At 42.5% G+C, this 24,226-nt stretch overlaps 1 protein-coding gene across 2 annotated transcripts in view; it reads right to left on the bottom strand.

Annotated features, from left to right (window-relative positions):
* Window positions 1–24,226, bottom strand: part of arhgap20b (Rho GTPase activating protein 20b) — a 119,579-nt gene that overhangs the window by 25,562 nt on the left and 69,791 nt on the right. For both annotated transcript variants that reach the window (XM_078547428.1, XM_078547427.1), the window contains exons 4-9: window positions 23,479–23,628; window positions 23,333–23,374; window positions 20,359–20,443; window positions 15,045–15,122; window positions 14,327–14,393; window positions 8,117–8,305 (exon numbers count right to left, since the gene is read on the bottom strand). In XM_078547428.1, the coding sequence (XP_078403554.1) occupies window positions 8,117–8,305; window positions 14,327–14,393; window positions 15,045–15,122; window positions 20,359–20,443; window positions 23,333–23,374; window positions 23,479–23,628 (611 nt within the window). The remainder of the gene's footprint in view (window positions 1–8,116; window positions 8,306–14,326; window positions 14,394–15,044; window positions 15,123–20,358; window positions 20,444–23,332; window positions 23,375–23,478; window positions 23,629–24,226) is intronic.

The raw sequence follows: 24,226 nt of genomic DNA, 5'->3' as shown, positions 1-24,226 counted from the left end.
ACCGTTCCTGAACATGTGTAGGCTACAGCTAACCTGGTCTGAGAGTGTTTGATGCTGGTGGAAAGTGTCTGAAACAATAAATGTTCCCATTTCCCAACTCCTTGATGAGAACAAAAGAAAAGTAACAAACTGGGGGAGAAGTTTTGAAAGAATGCTCCCATTTGTCCACCATCTTTGATGGAAGAGTCAGAGAAACACGGGGCAGATTCTTCTGTTTGATGTGCGGGGGCAGGCCCCACACTCCGACATGTAAAATGACACAAGGTGACGTTGGGCCTGCGTCCTGATGTCACCGAGCGTCATTCCAATCTTTCGTTTGGTGGGCGCGCACCAGAGTCGGCTGCACACTGTCAAAGGCCATTAATAAAACAATTAACCAATTTGATCTTAGGGTTGGCGGGCAGGCGACGAGCCCAGGTGGCCTTCGCATTTTTCATGAAACCTCATCCACGGGCGGTATGAGGTTTCATGAAGGGTCACATGAGGGGACATGTGTAAATTATTTTTAACTTTCTTTATTTTAAACTTTAAAACTGAACTTAATCTCCCTGAAGCAGCTTCGTGTCTCAGGGAAATTTCTGCACTCTTTCACTCACATGCGCGAAAGAACGCAGGCCCCGACTCTCCCCCCTCCCCCCGCCCGCACAGGTCGCGCTGAGCGCTACCGGGCATGCATCATGCTGGGTGGGCCAATTAAGGCCCCCCACATAAAGTGGCTGGATGCAGCCGACCGCGGGCGGTGATCGGCTCCACGCCCACCCGTACCCATTACTGACTGGCCCGTCTGACGGGGAGAAAATTCTCCCCACTGTAAGAATGGCATAGATACCATTCCACCAAGGTTCAAGAAATGAATGGAAAGCCCTGGCAGAGATTAAACCCCAATATTTGGAACGAAAGTTTTAATACAATAACCAAATGTTATTTTTAAATAGTATCATTGCCCGGTAAATACCAATAAAGTAATTTAATATTTTTTAGCTCAAACTTAGGGGAAATGTCAGAGAACCACACAAACCACAGTAATCAATTGACTCCAATTAAATCTGTCGAGAACTGGTTTCTGCATCAGGCTCAGCATTCACCACTGCAAAATGTTCCATTCTGACCATTGCAATACGTCAAATGGCACAAACTACACAAAAAAGGAAGAAACAAAGTTGTGGATGTACTTGTTCATTCTAAAGTAGAACATACTGCTATAGAAACTATCTGCTGACACTGGTTTCTGAAGCTGTTGGTATCAAACAGCCATTTTGAGAAACAGGTCTGCAGTATAAATGTGCTGTAAACATAGGCTGCTATGGAACTATATGCAGGAACAGCTTGCATGTCATAGTGTCATGAAAGCTTGACCTCATCACAGAAAGCTCATTGGACACCAGGAGAGCACTTTAATTAAAAAATTTACAATTGCTAAACAATAAATTCACTGGGAGCAACAGGAAGAAATTATCTACAATCAAGCATTTCCTGTTCCAACATTAAAATAGCAAACTTGTCTCCAAGGACTTCTTAATTACATAATAATGGAATTGTTTTACTTGAGTTTCAGAATAGCTGTAACCTCTACTCAGAGACTAGACAGAATAGTTCCAGTTTTGATCCCATGATCAGTGCTATAGATGAGGCAGAGGTTGGAAAGCATACAACTGATCTTTGGGCTAGGTGGGAAATCTGCCAGAGTGCATAAGTTTGGTACACTGACATACTTTTGAAATTAAACTACCAATCAGCTGAATACTATACAAGATTCCATGATTTATGGCAATTGCTAAATTGGGATGAGAAATCACAAGTAGTAAACAATTATCAATTATTAAATATAGATTTGTTAGAATGCTCGTCCTTAATTTTCTTCAATATGCTTTAAAGACAGACAATTTATAATTTCAGTCCCTTATGTCCCTATGATTTTTTCTTCTCCTTTGTCCAGATGCACTGAAGCCAATTTGGCAATTAACTGCCACCCTACCTAAGACCAGCGGGCTCAGCACGGGTTGGTGAGGGGCTGATTTTCCCCGAATATGTTCGACACTAAAGAGCATCCGAGGTGACCAAGATGGGGTCTTAAACTGAAACGTTAGTCCAGCCTGCTTTTAGCAAAAGACATAAGGAGGGATTTTATGCCGGCGGATGTTATAGTCCCGCTGAAGTCAATGGGCTTTTGAATACTAGGAATGCTGCCTAGAGGATCATTAAGGGGTTGACCATCATTTAAATTGCCTGCTAGCGCTAAGGTTGCAGTTTTTTGGTGGATAGTGCTTAGCCTAACCCCTCTCCCAACAGTGGCCAGCTGATTGGAAACAAACAGATTCATAGAGGATGTTGAGTACTTAATTGTATATCACATTTTACTGCTGGAGGTTTGAAGAGGATTTTTGACACACATCAGGAAAGTTTCTGGGACACATTGTCAAGATTTCACCAACACTCCATCAATATTTATTCTGGATATTCTCTGAGGACTTTACCTAAAAAGAGGAAGTGCTGTACTATTCCCTTATTGGGCACTTTTTAGAAGCCACCAGGAAAAAGGGAATGATTGGTCATCGACATCACAATATGGGTCTCTCTGCATCTGCTGGAGGAATTGGAGGGGGATTTGAGGGCAGGCAGAGCAGCGCCAGCTGCTGCAGAAGAGAGGAACAGGAGGGCAAGATGGTCTGTGGGTACAGGACATCCCTCCTTCTCTGAACCTCCTCCCAACAGGATCTCAAGTGGCCCACCTGAGAGCCTATGTGCCCTCTCACTCAGTCCCTGAACCATTCTGAAATATTTCACTGTGTGTCTGCCAGCCCACTTCACATCAGAATTGGAAATAGGTGCATAGAGCCTGTATATACTGTTCCATGAAAATTGCTTCCAATCAGCATTTGACTGCCAAACCTGCTGATGTCTATTTTAGTGCCGACAGGTTTAAATTATAGTAATCATCAATTAGCCCCAAAATTGTGTATTTAAACCAAACTTTCAAAGAGACATGTCTTGTTTGCACAGCATCGACTCACTACCTGTTTTCATCATTTCACCAAAATAACTGCAATGATCTTCCGACTCTATACACCTCGATCTGTGACTCACTTGCTGATTGATCTGAGCCATCACAGGAGCCCTGATTCCAAACTTTAATTTAGAAGGAACACTGCTCAAACCCCATGAGCAGCCCCTCATCAAGTGGCTATTCATCATGTAAGGTCCTAAACACTGATTGTCAGCAAGCTTTTCAAACATTGAGGCCAAATCTGATCTTGCCCTCGTGCGATATATTGTATTTATCAGCATCAGTTGTTGCTAATGAGTGCTGACTGATATTATTCCCCTTCCTTAGCAAATAGAAATTAAAATAAATGTAGCACTTCAACTGGTGTAGTTTTGGCACACGGTATTGTTGTTGGGGGCCTAAGTCAGATACGCTGGAGTAACACCCATTCTAACATACACACTGAATTCTGGTAAAATTGACAGCACACAAAATGGTACGTCTATGCAAATAGAACATTGATGACAGCCAAAACTGTTCTCTCAGAAATTCTGCCATTTACATCAGAATTGCACCTGATTTTAGCTTGTAGAAAAGAGGTTCACCCACATGTCTTGTCAAGGCAGATAGTAGTTGAGTTCACTGGTTTTGAATGTCTGGAAACTTCATCTGAGATATCAACTTTGACTGAAATAACTAGAAAAGGCAGTTAAGCGTGGAGTTAAAAAAGTACTCTCCAAGCTACCTTTCAGCAGTTTCCAGCTGGGAAATCTTTTGATTCCCACGCTTATGGCATAGCATCCTTCCCATGGGGTTCATTATCTGCTCTTCTATATATGTCCTTATGTGATGGAGGACTAGGAGGGAGACAAAATGCCAGTGACATGCAGGGTAAGGCTACACCAAAAGAGGAGATAATGAATGGAGGGTGGGGTAGAGGGAGGAGGCGGGGTGGGGTGGGTGGGGGTTGCATATTTAAATCGACTCCTCATCTGCATTTCATGGTCAAATGTCCACTTTAAATTTTTTTATTCTTTCATGGGATGTGGGTGTTGCTGGCAAGGCCAGCATTTTATTGACCATTCCTAATTGCCCTCGAGAAGGTGACTGTTAGGTGCCTTCTTGAACAACTGCAGGCTATCTGGTGCCCGATTGAAATGGGTTGGATGCTGGCTAGCACGTTAGATGTAAGAATTCAGGTGGCAGTTGGCCAGGACTGAGGGAACAGTTACTGGCACTCAGATAAGCCACAGGGAAAGAGGTTTGGGAAGGCACTGGTTTTGGGAAGAGAGTGAGGAAGCCCATGGCAGGAAGGACCTGTGTGGGGCATCACAGGACAATTTTCAAAAAGTTAAATAAAATTACCTATTTAGATCTCATCTTGTCCTGGCTCCTCTTCCCACTATCTCCACCTGGCGGAAAAACGACAATGATTTTCCTGCTCAGGTCACCAGTTAAAATTGCAATTAGGGCTCAGGGACATCATCCGAGCCTGATCTACATATTTAAAGAAAGGCCCTTCCAGTTTTGGGTGGATGCCTTTACCACCTGCTCAGAATGTTAAAATACAAGGCAGCAGGACTGCAGCAGGTAAATCTCCTAAACAAATTTAACTGCCTGACCAACTGGTTTCCACCAGAACTAATCACCCTCTAGGTTGAATTTCATGGAGGGCCATATTGCTCACCTCCAGCCCCCCCTCCCTCCCCACACATTGCAAGAATTGGCCGGCAGTCAGCGGATCCAATGAAAGCCCGCCCTGCAGTGATAATGCACTACCAGCGGGCTAAACAGGCTGAGAGTGCAACTTCTGCCCTTCACTGAGAGGAAATCCCACCCTTGAGAGATGCTGGCCAATCAGATTGTCTGGAATCCCAGTAACGCCAGAACTCAGTAGTGGGCACTGCTGGGACTGCAAGCAGGCCCACGAGGAAGAGAAGATGGATGCGGGAACCAGGTAAATTGGGCTTTTTTGGGCAGGGAGGGATCAGGGATCAACCTAGGGAGGGGGGCTGCGCTTTGGAGGCCAGGCAGTGAGGAACCAAGTGGGCGGGGGCAACACATTGGGGTGCTGCCCCCAATGTGCAAAGGGCACCCCTCGAGTGTTGTGCCCCTCTTCCTTCTCACCTTTACAAACACTTTTTTTTTCAAAAATGGCCTTCTCACTCCCGCCCCCTGCCCATGCTAACCTTTTTACAGCGTGGGCAGCATGAAATACAAGTCAATTGGCTTGGTAACAAACTCAATTGCCCGTTAACTATTTATCTAAAAATGACAGGCGGCATGCCCATTTGGCACCTGTGCACCCACCATATTATGGTGCCCTGGTCGGGTGAGCAGGTGGGTGGTGTCTACCCGCTGAAAACATGCCTGGTGTGGCTTGTAAAATCCAACCACTAATGTCTCATAAAAGATAAAGAAGCATCTCTTTCCTGTAGCAAACTGACCTCAAAGTATTCTCTCAAATTAAAAAAAAACAGAGTAACCTCAGAACACTGGGCTTCACACTGGTTTTGCTGTGCACACATATAATTACAACACATACTTATTGCCACCATACCTATTTCTGGTGCCTCTCTGCTTTTCTTAAACCTACCCTTGTGTTGCTGGACCTGACACAGGAACCATAGGCCATCCAGGACAACCATACACACCACTAATTCCAATATCTAAATGTTTCTTATATTCCAGAGTTTCTGCTTCCACTACTCTGTTGAGAAGTGCATTCCAAGTGTTAATTACTTTTCAAGAAGAAAAGCCTCCTGATAGTAGTTCAACCGTCATATTTTACTAGTTTGGACCTATGTCTCCTTGTCCCATCCCACTATTTAAAGTAGTATTCTGGATTTTCCAGAATATTATATATCTCAGACATCTCCTTTCCAGATGAAATTCTGAAGTGTCTCCAATCTTTGCTCATAATATTATATTAGAGATCAGCCACATTGCTGAGCACTCTCAACTGCCTCCAGTGCTTGAATGTCTCCCTTGTTTCATGGTGATCAGAACTGTGCCTTGTTCTTAAGGTGCTGCTTGCCAAACGCACTGTAAAGTTTGATCATAAATTCCTCTGCAAATCACAGCTCCCAGCTTTATAAGACCATAAGAACATTAAGACATAGGAGCAGAAATTAGGCCATTCGGCCCATCGAGTCTGCTCTGCCATTCAATCATGGCTGATAAGTTTCTCAACCCCATTCTCCCGCCTTCTCCCCGTAACCTTTGATCCCCTTACCAATCAAGAACCTATCTATCTCGGTCTTAAATATAATCTCTTCTCTCCTTTCTATTTCCGCTTCCCTCTCCCCTTCAATGACATTCATTTCTCTTTTCCTTTCTCCTTCGTTGCCTCCCCTCCTCTCTTCATCAGTACCATTAATGTTGTTTCTAATGGTTCTGATTCCAATCGTTACAAACTTGGTCTTGTGAGAACTCATGCCTAGGCTGGAATCATTTAGCTGGGTTCAAGAGAAATGGTATTGAGAGGGAGGGGCCTGGCTTGCACGGACTTTTGTCTGCAAAAACTGGCATAGAGTCATAGGGTCGTAGAGGCCTGCAGCACAGAAAAAGGCCCTTCGGCCTATCGAGTCTGCGCCAGTCAAACAAGTACCTAACTATTCTAATCCCATTTTCCAGCACTAGGCCCATAGCCTTGCATGCCATGGCATCACAAGTGCACATCCAAATACTTCCTAAATGTTCTTAGGGTATCTTCCTCTACCACCCTTTCAGGCAGTGGTTCCAGATTCCCACCACCCTCTGGGTGAAAAGATTCTTCCTCACATCCCCTCTAAACCTCCTGCCCCTTACCTTAAATCTATGCCCCCTGGTCATTGATCCCTCCGCCAAGGGGAGAAGTTCCTTCCTGTCTACCCTATCTATGCCCTTCATAATGGGCAATGTGCTGAAAATGCTGAACAGTATAAGGAATCTAAATGGATACTGCAATGCAATAGCGAGGGAGTAGTGCATTGTTGAAGGTATTGCATTTTGATGGGACGTTAAATCAAGGTCATCAACATGCTGTTAAAAGTTCCTTAATTCTTTTCTTATTCTTTAATGGGATGTGGGTGCCACTGGCTAGGCCAGCATTTTAATTGCCCATCCCTAATTGCCTTTGAGAAGGTGGCGGTGAGCTGCCTTCTTGAACCACTGCAGTCCATGTTTATTGTTGGTACACCCACAGTGCTGTTTGGGAGGGAGTTCCAGAATTTTGATCTAACGACAATGAAGGAATGGCAATATAGTTCCAAGTCAGGATGGTGTGTGGCTTTGCGGGGAACTTGCAGGTGATGGTGTTCCCATGTATCTGCTGCCTTTGTCCTTCTAGGTGGTAGAGGTCATAGTTTTGGAAGGTGCTATCAAAGGAGCCTTAGTGAGTTTCTACAGTGCATCTTGCAGATAGTACACACTGCTGCCACTGTGCATCGGTGGTGCAGGGAGCAGATGCTGGAGGTGGTGGATGGGGTGCCAATCATTGCAGCTGCTTTGTCCTGGATGGTGTCAAGCTTCTTGAGTGTTGTGGGAGCTGCACTTATCCAGGCAAGTGGGGAGTATTCCATTGCACTTCTGACTTGTGCCTTGTAGATGGTGGACAGACTTTGGGAGTCAGGAGGTATGTTACTCGGCACAGAATTCCCAGCCTCTGACCTGCTCTTAGTATTTATATGGCTGGTCCAGTTCAGTTTCAGGTCAATGGTAACCCCAGGATGTTGATAGTGGGGGATTCAGCAATGGTAATGCCATTAAATGTCAAAGGGAGATGGTTAGATTCTTTCTTGCTGGAGATGGTCATTGCCTGGCATGTCTGGCATGAATGTTACTTGTCACTTATCAGCCCAAGCTGATAATACTACCCAAAGAAGAGCAGGGCATTCTTCTGGTATCCAGTCTGACATTCCTCCTTTAATCAACGGCCAAAAACAAATTAATTGGTCATTCATTTCACTGTGGTTTGTGTGATCATACTACATGTAAAGTGACTGCCATGTGTGTTCACATAACATATCCACTTCAAACTGTATGGAAAATGTTTTGAAGCTTTTCAGAGGAATTCTAATCAGATGCTTTTTAAATGAAAACTTGCCCTTCTTTTTTCATTCAATGTCTTTGATTATTTCACTTGTCACTCACCTCTGGTCACATGGATGTCTGGCTGGGGCCTTGGCTTCAGAATAAACTGACATTGCTTGGTTTTTGGGAGGTCTTCAAACAGGATAGTTCTATTGCCACCCCGGGACTGGATGTTAGTATCAGACTTTTCCACTTGCGCTGTAAAGTCTCTGAGACAGTTCATTATTACACTAAATGGTTGCTCATGCCCTGAAACACAAAATGGAAAACTCATTCATTCAGCTTTGAGAAGTAAACAGTTTACAATGGCATTAGGTCATCAATATAAGATAGTCATAAGAAATCCATTTGAGAATTCAGGACAAACTTCTTTACCCAAAGAGTGGTGAGAATGTGGAACTCACTACCACATACCACAACACAAAATGGAAAACTCATTCATTCAGCTTTGAGAAGTAAACAGTTTACAATGGCATTAGGTCATCAATATAAGATAGTCATAAGAAATCCATTTGAGAATTCAGGACAAACTTCTTTACCCAAAGAGTGGTGAGAATGTGGAACTCACTACCACATAGGGTGGTTGAAGTGACTAGTACAAATGCATCTAAAGGGAAGGGAAGCTAGACGAGCATTTGAGGGGGAAGGAAATAAGGGGTTACAATGATAGATATAGATGAGGAAAGATGGGAGGAGGCTTGAGTGGAGCAGTAATGCCAACATGGTCTGACTGGGTGTGTTTCTGTGCTGTGTATCCTATCCTATGCAGTGGTTGCCCTCAGATTTCTAAACAGCAATAATACAATGTTAGAACACTCAACTTGCAACTGTCCAAGTAGAAAATTCCATAGCACAATTTAAAGAAGGACAAAGGAGTTTTCCTGAAATCCCAGCAAACATTTCTCCCTCAACTAACAAATCCAAAACAAATAATTGCCCATTTATCTCACTGTTGCTCGAGGGACCTTGATGTGTGTAATTTGGTGGTCATGTTTGCCTTTAGATCAATAGTGAGTGTATGTTTATTACATCTTTTTAAAGAAAAAAACACTTTTGAAGAAGAGTCATACAGACTCGAAACGTTAACTGTTTCTCTCTCCACATATCCTTTCAGACCTGCTGAGTTTTTCCAGCAATTTTGTTTTTATTTCAGACTTCCAGCATCTGCAGTATTTTTGCTTTTATATTAAAACATTTTTGGTGTCTGGTTTCCATTTCAGAAGCTTACAGACACCTGCTCAAAAACCAGCCAGGCAGATCCAAAATCAGACAAGGACAATTAGACTAGAGTGAGTCTTGTCCTGAATTGACATAATACTGCACTCAAACTGACAATGCATATAAAACATTCAGAAATATTCCATTCACCTCAGTGAGCCAAAACACTCACCACAAATTAATTTTAAGACATTTTTAGTTTGTTTTGGGAAAAAAAGAGCAGGTAATGGGAATACATCCAAAGTGGTACAATTCTAATTGGAAGAACAGAGAGATCCAGGATGTGAATAGACAGTACTTTAAAAGCAGGACTGCTTCCAGCACGCTAAGATCTGTGCCAGAATTGTCAAAGATGACAATTTACTCCATTCTGCTTTTTAATCATTTTTCCCCTATTTTCCTTAAGATGCTGAAGTTCCATGAGAGAAGAAAGAAAGATTTCCATATAGCACCAGATGTCTCAATGCGCTTTACAGCCAACTAAGTACTTTTTTTTTAAGAGAGTCACTGTTGGAATGTAGGAAATGTGGCAGCTAATTTATGCTCAGCAAACTCCCACAAATAGCAATATAATAATGACTAGATAATCTGCTTTTTGTGAAACAAAAACAAAAATAAAAATACCTGGAAAAACTCAACAGGTCTGACAGCATCTGCGGAGAGGAACACAGTTAACGTTTCGAGTCCGTATGACTGCTTTTTGTGATGTTGCTTGAGGTATAAATATTGGCCAGGAAACCAGGAGTAACTCCCTTGCTCTTCTTTAAAATAGTACCTTGGGATCCTTTACATCCACTTGAGGCCTCAGTTTAACTAAAGACAACACTTCCAATCGTGCAAAGTTCCCTCAGTAATGCACTGGATTTTTCCTGTAAACTTGATTTTTGCATTCAACTTCTAGAGGGGAACTTGAACCCAGAACCTTGAAATTCAGAGGTGAGTTGACTACCCAACTGTGCCACAGCTAATGATCTTCTGGCACTTCATCCAATTAACTAAATGTCAGCCAGCAACCTGACATTGAAAAGTAGAAGAGGTCACAGCCAAACCTGATCATGTCCTCATTCAGCTCCACACATACTAACTTTCTATTAGGGGCTCTTAGAAAGTGACCGGGAGCTGGAGCCTTTGCTCGTTGAATATAGAATACATAGGTTGAATATATGGTGCAAATAGAAATAAATAAGTATGATCTGATAGCCATTACCGAGAGATGGCTGCAGGATGACATAAATTGGGACCTGAATATTGAAGGGGACATGACATTTAGGAAGAAGAGGAAGCTAGGAAAAGGTTGAGGGGTGGCTCTGTTAATTAATCATAGCATTAGCACAGTAGAGAGGGATGACCTAAGTTCAGGAGACTAGGATGTAGTAGCGGTTTGGGTAGATATCAGAAACAATAAAGGCAAGAAGTCACTTTTTGGAGTGGTTTATAGGTCCCCTAACAGTAACTAGATGGTAGTACAGAGTATAAAGGAAGAGATAATGGGTACTTGTCAGAAAGGCATGGCGATAATGATGGAGGATTTTAATCTACTTTTGACTGGAAAAATCAGATAGGCAAAGGTAGTCTAGATGAGGAGTTCATAGAATGTTTTCGGGATAGTTTCTTAGAACAGCATGTTCTGGACCCAACCAGAAAGCAGGCTATATTAGACCTGGTATTGTGCAACGAGATAGGATTAATTGATGACCTAATAGTGAAGGCACCCCTAAGTAGCAGCAATCATAATATCATTGAATTTTGCATTCAGTTTGAGCGAGAGAAGAGTAGGTCCAAGACTAGTATTTTAAACTTAAATAAGGGCAGTTATGAGGGCATGAAAGCAGAGCTAGCTAATGTGAACTGGCAAATTAGGTTAAGGGATAGGTCAATAGAGATGCAATGGCAGACATTTAAGAGGATATTTCAGAATACGCAGAATAGGTACAATCCAACAAGAAAGAAAAATTCCATGGAGAGGACCTACCACCCATGGTTAACTAAAAAGTTAAAGATAGTAGCAAACTTAAATAAAATGCATATAATTGTGCAAAGATGGGTGGCAGGTTAGAAGATTGGACAGAATATAAAAAACAGCAAAGAATGATTAAAAGATTGATAAGGAGGGATAAATTAAAGTACAAGAGGAAGCTAGCTAGAAATATAAAAACTAATAGTAAGAGTTTCGATAGGTATTTTAAAAAGCAAAGAGTTAACAAAGTGAGTGTTGGTCCTATAGAAAGTGAGTCTGGGGAATTAATAAGGGAAAATAAGGAGATGGCAGATGAACTGAACAGGTATTTTGCATCAGTCTTCACTATAGAGGGTACAAGTAACATCCCAGAAATAGCTATAAATCAGGAAGTGGAAGCGAGGGAGGAACACAAGAAAATCACAATCACTGGGGAAGTGGTGCTAAGCAAATTGTTGGAAGTGCGGGCTGGCAAGTCCTCAGGTCCTGATGGACTTCATCCTAGGGTCCAAAGGAAGTGGCTAGTGAGATAGTTGATCCTTTGGTTTTAATTTTCTAAAATTCCCTAGATTCGGGAAAGGTTCCATTTCTTTGGAAAATAGCGAATGTAACTCCTTTATTCAAAAATGAGGGAGACGGAAAGCAGGAAACTACAGGCCAGTTAGCTCAACATCTGTCTTAGGGAAAATGTTAAAAGCTATTATTAAGGACGTTATAGCAGGGCACTTGGAAAAATTCAAGATAATCAGACAAAGTCAACATGGTTTTGTAAAAGGGAAATCATTTTTAATGAATTTATTGGAGTTTTTTGAAGAAGTAACTTGTGCTGTGGATAAAGGGGAACCAGTAGATGTACTTAGATTTCCAGAAAGAATTTGATAATGTGCCACATCAAAGGTTATTGCAGAAAATAAAAGCTTATGGTGCAGGGGGTAACATATTGACATGGATAGAAGATTGGCTAGCTAACAGGAAGCAGACAGCTAGCATAAATGGGTCATTTTCTGGTTGGCAAGATGTAATGAGTGGTGTGCCATTGGGGCCTCAACATTTTATCATTTATATGAATGACTTGGATGAAGGGACCAAAGGTATGGTTGCTAAATTTGCTGATGACACAAAGATAGGTAGGAAAGCAAGTTGTGAAGAGGACATAAGGAGGCTACAAAGGGACATAGATAGGTTAAGTGAGTGGCAAAGATCAGGCAAATGGAGTATCATGTGGGAAAATGTGAAATTGTCCATTTTGGCAGGAAGAATAAAAAAGAAGCATATTATCTAAATGGTAAGAGATTGCAGAACTCTGAAACACAGAGGGATTTGGGTGTCCTAGTGCATGAATTACAAAAGGTTAGTATGCAGGTACAGTAAGTAATTAGGAAAGTTAATATTTTGTTATCATTTATTGTGAGGGGAATTGAATACAAAAGTAAGGAGGTTATGCATCAGTTATACAGGGCACTGGTGAGACTACATCTGGAGTACTGTGTACAGTATTCTTCTCCTTATTTAAGGAAGGGTGTAAATGCATTGGAAGCAGTTCAGAGAAGGTTTACTAGACTAATACCTGGAATGGGCAGGGTGTCTTATAAGGAAAAGTTGGGCAGGTCAGGCTTTTATCTGTTGGAGTTTAGAAGAATAAGAGGCGACTTGATTGAAACATATAGGGCAGAATTTTCTGCTCGTTGGGTGGGCATGTGCCTGACCTGAACGAGCGTAAAATGACGTGCAATTATGTTGGGCGAGCATCCCGATGTCATTGGTCACTCATGCAATATTTTGGTCGGCGGGCGCATGCGGGAGCCGGCAGCATGCCTGCACCGACAATTAACAGGCACAGAGCTGCCTCAGGGAGCTTTTCCTGTGCTCACCTGCATGCACGTGTGAACACAGAGGGATTTGGGTGTCCTAGTGCATGAATTACAAAAGGTTAGAATGCTGTTACAGTATGACATAAATTGGGACCTGCTCACTCTCCTCCCTCCACCCCCCCACTTTCCCACAGGCAGCGCTGAGCGCTGCAGCATGCAAAATCGCAATCGCGGCCTGATCGGGGGCAGCGGTCGGCTTCCCAACCGCTCCCACTCGCCCTCGCCGGGCCTGCCCGACGAGGCAAAACCCTGGCCATAGATCCTGAGGGGTCTTAACAGGGTGCATGTGGAAAGGATGTTTTCCCTTATGGGAGAATCTAGAACTATTTAAGAATAAGGGGTGGCCCATTTAAGACAGATGAGGAGAATTTTTTTCTACAGCGAGTTGTGAATCTTTAGAATTCTCTTTCTTAAAAGGCAGTAGACGCAGAGTCTTTAATATTGTTAAGGCAGAGGTAGATAGATTCTTGATAACCAAGGTGAGGTGCCCCCTAGGTCTCCATGTTCTTCAGCAGCAGACACCTCTGCTGGTGTGGCTGCCTTCCAACAGCTGCTACGAGCCCTCTTACTGGGCTCACCAGTTCCCTGGTCTGCCTGCCATCCTTAATTGGACGACAAATGTGGAGGAAACCGAGTGGGACGTGGCCTCACATAAAGTTGCTCTGGTGGGCATGCTGAGGCATGGCACAGTCTCAGGTCCTGCATTTGGTCCTGATGCTCGCAGAAAAGTTCTGCCACGGTGTTAATATTTCAAGTCAATAATCTTTCATAATAATGTTTAGGGTCCGGATGAAAGGTCATTAACCTAATAGATTAACTGTTTCTCTCTCCATTGATGCTGCCAGACCCAATAGGTGCTTCCAACATTTTCTGTTTATATTTCAGATTTTCAGCATCCTCAGTATTTTGGATTGAATCTGGAGAGTATGGTCAGGATTTTCCGGCACTGCCAATGTGGGACCCGCTGCTGGGTATGCGGCAGCCCAGCCAGAAGTCCATTGAATTTTGGCAGGACCTGACAATCCTGGCAGTGGGTGGGGCCAGAAAATCCCACCCAATTGCTTTAACACTGCAGCAGGTCTGCCTTTACCCATTAGACCATCATGGGAGTTCACCAGCAACTGAAATATTTTTGCCTCTATACAAAAGTGAAGCTTGTCCTTTTTATAGATTGCTATCACCTAATCATCTCAAGATAAAAACAGCATTAAAGACAAAACTTACCAATCAGTGGGTAGGGTGTAGCCTCTTTTCCAGAAATCACCCAAAGCTGGTAATTACTAGCTCTGTCCTATTTGGTTTAAAAAAGAAAATAAGCAATTAGTGTTTTGAATCAATTCACAGGAATATGGGCTGTCTAACTGTGCCTCAATGATCAGGATTTCTGTTTAGTCACGGGGGTTGTTAGGTGGGTGGGAGGTGACTGTGCCTAATTGTTGGTGAGTACATTTGAGGGGGATGGGGGTACTTGTTCCTGTTCAGTGGATGCAAGTTAATAAAAGCTTTATGGGAGTGCAAGAAAGGATTGATTTCTGATCTTGCATGGGTAGTGAGCAATGGTTGTGCTGGTTTCTGCTCATGTGAGGCCAAATGGATATACAAACTCAGTGGAAACAGGGGAGGGAAGGTTCACTGGATTTCCAATTCACTTTGTCCTCCTGAAGTTTTCCAGTTTCTTATGTGAGCTGATAGACATGATTACTGCTACAACTTTGCATGCTGTCATATTTCTGACAGTTTGGGAAAAGGAGATCCTGAAATGAAATCCTGAATTCACTGGTATGTTTGGGGAAATGGGGGTGGGAGGTGGGAGGTGGGTGGGCAGATGTCATTCAAAATCATCTGTGAGTAGCACCATGGGAGATCTGCTAATACGCAGTAAAGAATATTTGGCATGTAATGGTTCCTAAACCATGTACAAACATAAACCAACTCAACTTACTTTTGCACTGAGCTGTTGAACTGCCATTTTAATGACCTTTTTTGCTGTATCCGTGTTACCCACCATAAGTGTTAATGCCTAATAAATTAAAAACAGATATCCACGTCAGTTTCATATGTACAGATTTCAATCATTGTGCTTTTCAAGATGAAAGGTGTTTGTGCTAGGGAATGGGACATTTGCAGTTATAAGCACTCCCAGCTCAGCTATAGGACTATTAGATGTGGTAAAGACCCCTCTATTCTCCCCCAGCAAAATATTTAAACTCTAACTTCAGGAAAGCACCACTTTGGCATTTTTACAATCACCACCCAATGGCTCCTCAGGTGGAAATTATAAATATAATAGTTAATGTTATAGAATTCCAGCATGGAACCTTGCTCATTAGGACAATGGATATGGAAAATTTGGGTTCATGCACACCCACCCCCAATCACCCCCGACCACCACCCCCACCCCCACCTCCTCCCCCCCACCCCCGGAACCCCAACACCCCACAATTTTCCATCTAATGATTTGAATGAATAGAAACTCATAGGGGACCACATCCAAGTTCACAATAAGTGCTCCTGCCAGACAAGATTATGCTGGAGCTGTATAAAACGCTGGTTAGGCCACAGCTGGAGTATTGCATGCAGCTCTGGAATCCACATTATAGGAAGGATGTGATTGCACTAGAGAGGGTGCAGAGGAGATTTACCAGGATGTTGCCTGGGCTGGAGAGTTTGAATTATGAGGAGAGATTGGATAGACTGGGGTTATTTTCACTGGAGCAGAGGAGATTGAGGAAAACATGATTGAGGTGTATAAAAGTATGAGGGGCATAGATAGGGTAGACAGGAAGGAACTTTTCCACTTGGCAGAGGGATCAATAACCAGGGGTATAGATTTAAGGTAAGGGACAGGAGGTTTAGAGGGGATGTGAGGAAGAATTCTTTCACCCAGAGGGTGGTGGGAACCTGGAACTCACTGCCTGAAAGGGTGGTAGAGGCAGAAACCCTCATAACATTTAAGAAGTATTTGGATGTGCACTTGCGATGCCATGGCATACAAGGCTATAGGCCTCGTCCTGGAAAATGGGATTAGAATAGTTAGGTACTTGTTTGACTGGCACAGATTCGATGGGCCAAAGGGCCTTTTTCTGTGCTGTAGACCTCTATGACTCTATAAGGCTCTGCACTGGGAGTGAAATTTCATAAAACCACCGCTTTAATGCTGAATTAGAGTCTGCATAAGACTGGTAGGAACTGGACTGAGTTTGCTCAAGTGGATTTTGCATAGGGCCATTAAAGCCAGCAAACGTATTTTCTCTCCTCTCTCCTATCCTCTTGAAGATGTTGTACTTGCTCATGTGTGTCCCAGGAGTTCCAGTAGTATGTGGAAGGATAATGAAAGCCTCTGGTACTCTGCTGAAATGTTTCGATATGGTTTAAGAGCAGGACTGAGCCCGTCACTGATGCTCCCTCACAGTTAAATAACCTGCTGATAATTACTGTGGTGGCTCAACTATGGAAGGTGACCACTTAGGAGGTTCTGGAGGACTGTAAGTAGGGTAGGACCAAGATACTTACAATAATATGGACTGAATTTAATGTCAGAGCCCCAAAATGAATTTTGGTGTTCGGTCAATGCCAATGACTGTTAACTGAGCTGACTCAGAAAGGACGTGAAGAAGACCCAGTGGTGGAAAGCTTTGGGAACCATAGATCCAAGCATCTCTTCCTCCCACACATGCTATACATACCACATTGTTCTGATTTTTTTTTGTGTCTTATTTGCTATATCTGCTCTCATTCCTGAGAATGTGCACACATTTTGATCCATAAGATCCAAGAACTCTTTCCCTCCCTAGCCCTGTTGAATAAATGCACTGCCTATTTTAGTACTGATACAATAATTTATTTGCTGAGTTAGCTGTTCTCGGCTGGAGCAGCAGTAGGGGAACTACATATTAGCTTCAGTACCCCAGGCTTAGCAGATAGAAATAAAGCCAAGGCTCTGACTTATGATCACTACCCATTGACATATGTTGTAAAGTGCATGTAGTATAAGGGTCTGGCACATAAAGAGTTAACATGGGACTGAGTACAGTACCACCCATACAGTGATTTAAGAGAGTGCATATCCCACACCTAGGGGCCAGTGTAGTGTTTGACAGAGTCATGTGTAGAAGCAAGCATGGAGACAGCTCCCAGCTTGGACCTTCACTGTACCTATGTATATAATTTCTAGTAGTTAATAAATACTTACTATTGAACACCTTACATAATGGTGGCAGCGAATGGAACAACTCAAAACAGAGACTACAGAAGAAAATTAAAATCCTGGAAAACTGAAGAAAAGAAATCAAAGAAGCATTCTAATCTGAGGAAAAGCTCAGAAGCAAAGGCGCAGAAGGAAATCACCAGAGAAAAGCTCCAAAGAAAGGATTGGAAGCTGAAGGCAGAAATTAAATTCTTCACTGCAGCAGAAGACTCCATTGAATCCCATGGAAGTCCAGCTTCAATACGCAGGGTGTGCAGAGTCAGCAGACCTAATAGGCGGTGAGCTATAAACTTATAATTCCTGAACAACACAAGTTCTAGAAAATTTAAATACTGCAGCGGTCAGAAATTGCTGATTAAATCACAGGCCAAGAAGTCTGATTCCCAAGTCGGCACCTGAACATGTGAAGGATGAGTAGGCAGCTTTAAAAATGCAGCAAAAACTGGGATTTGATTCCAAGACCTAAGAACATTGCACTAAAGTGAGGAAGACGCTAACCAATTGATCCAGGCAGCCATTGTTGAAAAGTTTAAATGCTAAGATTATGAATGCCATTACTGCAGGAGCCCACCAAAACCAGCAAGTGCAGGAAAATCCTTTGTGCATCTTCAATGGTCTCAACCTGCAACCAAGTTCCTAGAATCAAGACCAGGAATTCTGCCAGACAAAGCCACTTGAAAGAACCTTCATTGGATATTGACTTACCGGACTCTAGACTCACGTGAAAGCATAATTCTCACTTTTATTGTGGTCTCTGCCCTGAACCCTTTTCTATCCCTTATCCCTCTTTTATTGTATGTTAGCAAAAAAAGGGGTGAACATTGCAAAACCCCCTTCCTGTGTTTTGTGTATGTGTGTGTGTAAAATAAGCTTCTTATTTTACCTTATCTCGAGTTTGCTGTGGGGCTATTAATAGAGGATTGGATCACTCCAAACCGAAGGATTGGGCAACATATGCCACCACTTATAAAAGAGGGAAATCAAAATCAAAAACACCTTTCTGTTTACGGACAGGTAGTGAATGGAGAATTCAAGGCTGTTTAAATGAATCCCCCATCCAGTCCATAACAAAACATATCAGCACAGTGGAGCAAAGCACTCCCACAGGTGTGGTCAATGTCCAGCAATTTCAGCCCAATGCTTTCATTGTAACCAAATAGGGCACATCAGGAAGCTGTGCAAAGCCAAAACATCAAAACGCAAGAGGATTCATGTGGTTGAGACTGCACGCCAAGAGGACACACAACCATGCTTCTCGGGTGAGGTCAAAGATCCTGGATTTTCATTCTGGAATGCGGACATCTCAGTTAATGGCCATCTCACAAACTTTAAATTGGACACGAGAGTTAGTGTTATGGCCCTATTGCACAAAGAACTGTGGCTGAGAAATCTAGGGCTAGGAAACAACAAACAACCACTTTATGGACCTGGAGGAATCTGACTCCTGGTCATAGGCATGATTCTGGAACCATTCAGGTATGGAGGCAAACAAGTCTTTGAGCTGATGTATGTCATTCATAACCAGTCTTGTTCTCTCTTGAGCAGAGATGCCTGTGTAGCCTCGAATTTCCTCAAAATGGCAGAAGATGTCAAGACAACAACTGTCATAAATTATATAGAACTGCAAGTTCCTAAGAGCTCCAACAAGAACGATTTTCTTGACTGGGACTTCAGCTCTGAATTTTCTTCTCTCTTTGCAGGTTTGTCCACTTCTGTTACAAGTTCCAGAATCCCCTCAATGGTCAGACTAGCCAACCACTCAGATGGTTACCATGACACCTCCAGTAGATGACAATGAGGAATCAGCAACAAGAAGAGCCTCAACCTCCGGCTCCGACGGCAATTGGAGAGATAAACCCTAAGACCACAGAGCAGACACTACAATCACCCAGCCAGCATGACGGTGCAACAACCAATGCTGGAACAGAATAGCATCTATCCATTGACAATAGCACACCACACAGCCAAACACAAAGGTATGCTTACTACCAAGTCACATCCTCACAACAGGAAGAGCCATCTTCAATCTCAGCATGTGTCACAGCTAGCTGCATGAAGGAAAAAGAGAAAAAAATACTATAGGTACGAGCCCAGAGTTTGTCTGCTTCATAAAGAGTAGGATAAACCAACCACCGTGTATTACTACAATTGGAGAATTGACAAAGAGTGATTCAATGCCAAAGAACAAAAAAAGAGGATGAAAAGCACCCAGATGCCAGAATAGCCTCTGATTCAACAAAGTTAATTGCAGCAACAGAGCCTACCATTCCTCCAACAGTAGTGAAAACAAGATATGAAAGGTTAGAAGGCCTCCAGACTTCCTGACCCTATGAACTCAAGAGACTTGAGGGGGGCAAATGGTTAGTAGTAATGATGTAAATACATGGGGTAAACTGGGATAACTTGTAAATACGTTGGATTAAGACTTGGGGAGAGGTGTAGTGTAAGGGTCTGGCGCATAAATTGTTAACATGGGACTGAGTACAGTACCAGCCACACAGTAAGAGAATACATGATCATTACCTAGGGGTCAGTGTAGTGTTGGACACAGCCGTTTGTACAAGCAAGTATGGAGACATTACCCAGCTTGGACCTTTGCTGCACCTATGTATTTAGTTTTTAGTTAAGAAGTACTTACTGTTGAACTACCTAAGACTATGAATACCTTAATAAGACTGACCGAATTATGCCCAACACATTACTATGGTGCACATACAGGCATCAAGTAAGAGCAGGATCAGTTGCAGCTGTAATGTTAGACAGTCTCCCACCATTCACTATGTAAACCCATACATAATTTGCCACTTGCATAAGTTGTTGGGAAGTGTGGAACTAAGCTACAGCAAGAACCTGTAACTCCAGGAAACACAAAGTGATAATTGGGCAAGAAAATTATGATTTACAGCATCACTTATAGCCTTCTCTGAATAGAAGACATTTATCTACTTTTAGCAAAATCTGCAAAACAAACTTAATCCCAAGAAATTTGAAAAGTTTGTCTTTGGCAGTGCGTTTTTTATAAATTCGACATAGAAATGGCAATACATACCGAGGCACCACTCTGTGTTGTCATCACTAGCATCTTCATGGACATTTTCTTTGGATACTCATTCTGCTTCATCTCATTGATTTGCCTGTGTCCAGATCAAACAGATGTGATTAGTATCTTAACCCACAAACTGTTAACAACAACCTGACTCTGTGAACAATCTGCTTTCATCTTGCACAACCAAAGAAGGTCTGAAACAATGTATTCCACAGATCAATAACTTTTGAGAATTAAGAAATCGTTTCTTCCAACTTCTCTTTTCGTCTTTACTCCTCAAAGGGGTACAGTTCCATTGATGTTGGACCTTCTCCATTACATTAGTCGAGTAGCCATTCTTCATGTGTCAATCTTGACAGTGAGTGCTAGCAGTCCATTTGACTAGGGCATAATGGGCAAAATGCCATCCTTTGATTATTGGATATTCATATGAACTTTCCAGTACAAGTCCCTGGAATGTGATAAGGAACAGGAACCCTGGCTGATATTTCTAGTTGTCTAGCCTAGTGTCAAATGTGCTTCAGTTGAGATTATTGCAACTCAGAGATTAAACCTGGGACTTTTCTACCCTACGGGAATTTTAAAAAGAGACAAAATACATAAAGTGAAGAGAATTTTCGTTACAATACTCACACGTCAATTTTTAAATTTTTGAACTTGATTCTCTGTTACTTCATAATGCAGCAGTTATTAATGTGGTACTAATAGTATTTGAGCACAAATGTATTCTTTATATAAACAGAATCACAAGTGGCATAACATAGAAACTAGGAGCGGGAGTAGGCCATTCAGCCCTTCGAGTCTGCTCCACCATTCAATATGATCATGGCTGATCCTCTATCTCAACGCGATATTCCTGCTTTCTCTACATGCCCCTTTATGCCTCTAATATCCAAAAAATTATCAATTTCTTTCTTGAATATACTCAGCAACCCAACCTCCACAGCTTCCTGTGGTAGAGAATTCCACAGGTTGACCACCCTCTGAGTGAAGAAACTTTTCCTCACCTCAGTCCTAAATGGCCTGCCCCATATCCTGAGACTGTGGCCCCTGGTTCTAGACTCCCCAAACAGGGGAAACATCCTCCCTGCATCCAATCTGTCTAGCCCTGTTAGAATTTTATACGTTTCAATCAGATCACCTCTCATTCTTCTAAACTCTAGTGAATACAGGCCCAGTCGAACCAATCTCTCCTTATACGACAGTCCTGCCATCCCCAGTATCAGCCTAGTGAACCTTCGCAGTGCTCCCTCTATGGCAAGTATATCCTTTCTTAGGCAGGGAGACCAAAACTGCACACAATACTCCAGGTGTGTTCTCACCAAGGCTCTGTATAGCTGCAGTAAGACACCCTACTTCTGAACTCAAATCCCCTTGTAATGAAGGCCAACATACCATTTGCCTTCCTAATTGCTTGCTGCACCTGCTTGTTTACTTTCATTGACTGGTGTACAAGGACACCCAGATCCCTTTGTACATCTACATTTCCCAATATATCACCATTTAAAGAATACTCTGCCTTTCTGTTTTTCACACCGAAGTGTTCTACTTTTTCTACTAATTAAACTGCTGCAATCCATTAGCTTAAACAAAATAAGATGAGGACTTTGGACTGCAGTGGGAGTGCTTGGAGTGGAATAAGGCCCCTAGCATAGTTAGTATTCTTTAAAGGGAATAATTAATGAGCTTAATCTAAAGGGAAGTCATGGCAGCAGAGCTTGCACCCATGATATGCTCCTCCTGAGCAGGGAAGTGTAACAAAGCTGTGCAATTTCTGTTAATAAGACCACCATACAACATGAAACTTCTGTATGACATGGCCATTCATTAAAGCAATCATCTATGCTCCCAGACTCAAGGGCAAGGAAGCGGGAGACCCAGACTTGCTCATGACTAATGTAGAAAGGAGCAGAGTGCAGGAATAACAAAGTTCAGTCTACAGCTCTAAAGTAGAGTCATACAGACTCGCAACGTTAACTCCGTTTCTCACTCCACAGATGCTGCCAAACCTGCTGAGTTTTTCCAGCATTTTCTGTTTTTATTTCAGCCTACAACCAGAATTGCAATCAAATGTATTTTAAAGCAGCTTTTGTTTAAAATTGTCTAAAATTTCAGGAGGCACCCCCAGCCTGGCTTTCCAGAATAATTGTCTATCTGATGCATCGTGAGGACCATATTGGCAAAGCCATGGCAGGGTAAAATAATTAATCACCACCAGTACCAGCAACACAGAATGTCTACAGATCTATCATCTATTAAGATGCCTTCCGAGCATTACCAAAGCTACACTGTTTGTTAAAGAGGAAAGCCATGCCTGCCCAAGTTCATGTCCAAACCACTTTGACATTGCCTTTCGTATACAGCTCTTTAAGTGCCATCGATTGTCACATTAAGCTCAGCTCTTGATATTTCGTAACCAATAATGTGTGATACATAACCTGCGGCTTCTTCTAGGCTATTCCTTTGTGAATGTAGTAAACCTGTTGTCAGACAACAGATTTCCACTAGGACAATCTGATGGAAATCTGGTAACCCTGGGCCTTAGCGGGAGATATAGATATAGACGGAAACAGCAATATTAGTAGCAACTCCCCACCTCCTACCCCACAGTAACTTCTGGATTACTCCTGAATAATACACTAACCGCAATTTTAAAGCTTTGATCACTTTTCAGCGAACATTCCCAGAAAATATGGAAATGTAGAAGTTGAATGAGAGCAGGTTAGGGTCAGATTGTGATGGCCTCTACAAGCCAGTTGACACTCACTGTCTAAACTCGCTCATGAAGAATGTCCCCATGGCGAGGTTGCAGAGAGTGGCCAACACCAGTGGAATTCTACCCCACTTCAAGAAGGAAATCACAAATGTTATTATCCATTTTATGGTATTTTTGTCAGAATCATATCACAGAGACACCGCTCTGCACCACATAAAACATTACATATACCATGGCTTACAGAAGAATTGAACTTCTTACCATTGCAGTGCTGAAAGCCATTTTTCCTTTGCGTCTGCAGAACTGAAAGATATTTAGCAAAGATTGGGTAAGTTTTTGACATTAAAGGTCTCTCCATTGCACCCTCCCACAAAAATTAAACAGGAAGTTTCAAAATGATCTTTCACCTAAAAGTGATCACACAGTTAGTGGTGGGCCATCCGATGACAAAAGAATTTTCTGGAGTTGTTTTCCTCTCACATACTTCATCGATGCAGAAGGCTGTCCACATTTCACACAACCTGACCTGGTTCTTCAGCTTTAAGTTTGTTGATGACCTGTGTGGTATTGAGGAATAGAATGTAAAATTCAATCAAGTATCCTGCAGATGATGATTATCTAGTGACCTCTGTTGTAAAGTGTTGTGTGAATGTCAGGTGAAAGATGGGCTTGGCTGTGATGCTTTCACAGTTGAATAGTTGGAGGGGTGGCACGCATTGTTTAGGTTCACATGTGAAGAATTGCCAGTTGGGTGAGGTAACTGAGGGCTGCCGGTTTCCATGAAACTGTAAAGCCGCCAAGAGTCAGTGCCTCGATCAGGAAAATAAATAAATAATGGTGGTGTAAAATTGGATATGTGCAGTCATCCAGTTTCCAGGACAGCTATGTGCACGCTCCCTTCATGCTGTTTGGAAGTGTTAAATCATAGAGGCTGTCCTCCCCCAAGCATCTAGGTTTTACAGCCTTCAAGTACCATATGAACTTGAATATGAAAAATAAATGTTTACATCCATTTCATGGTGAAATTTGCTATTTATACGCGAGTCAGCTCCGGGTGCAGTACTATATTTGCCGAATATATTTGCAACATTTTATAAAGGCTCAGCATCGCAAGTTACAGTTGGAAACGACAGTGCTGCGCCCAAAGGAAGCAGT

This window comes from Cetorhinus maximus, chromosome 8 (genome assembly GCF_964194155.1).
Source record: "Cetorhinus maximus chromosome 8, sCetMax3.hap1.1, whole genome shotgun sequence".
Classification (NCBI taxonomy): Eukaryota; Metazoa; Chordata; class Chondrichthyes; order Lamniformes; family Cetorhinidae; genus Cetorhinus; species Cetorhinus maximus.
This window is presented reverse-complemented; position numbering and strand designations above follow the sequence as displayed.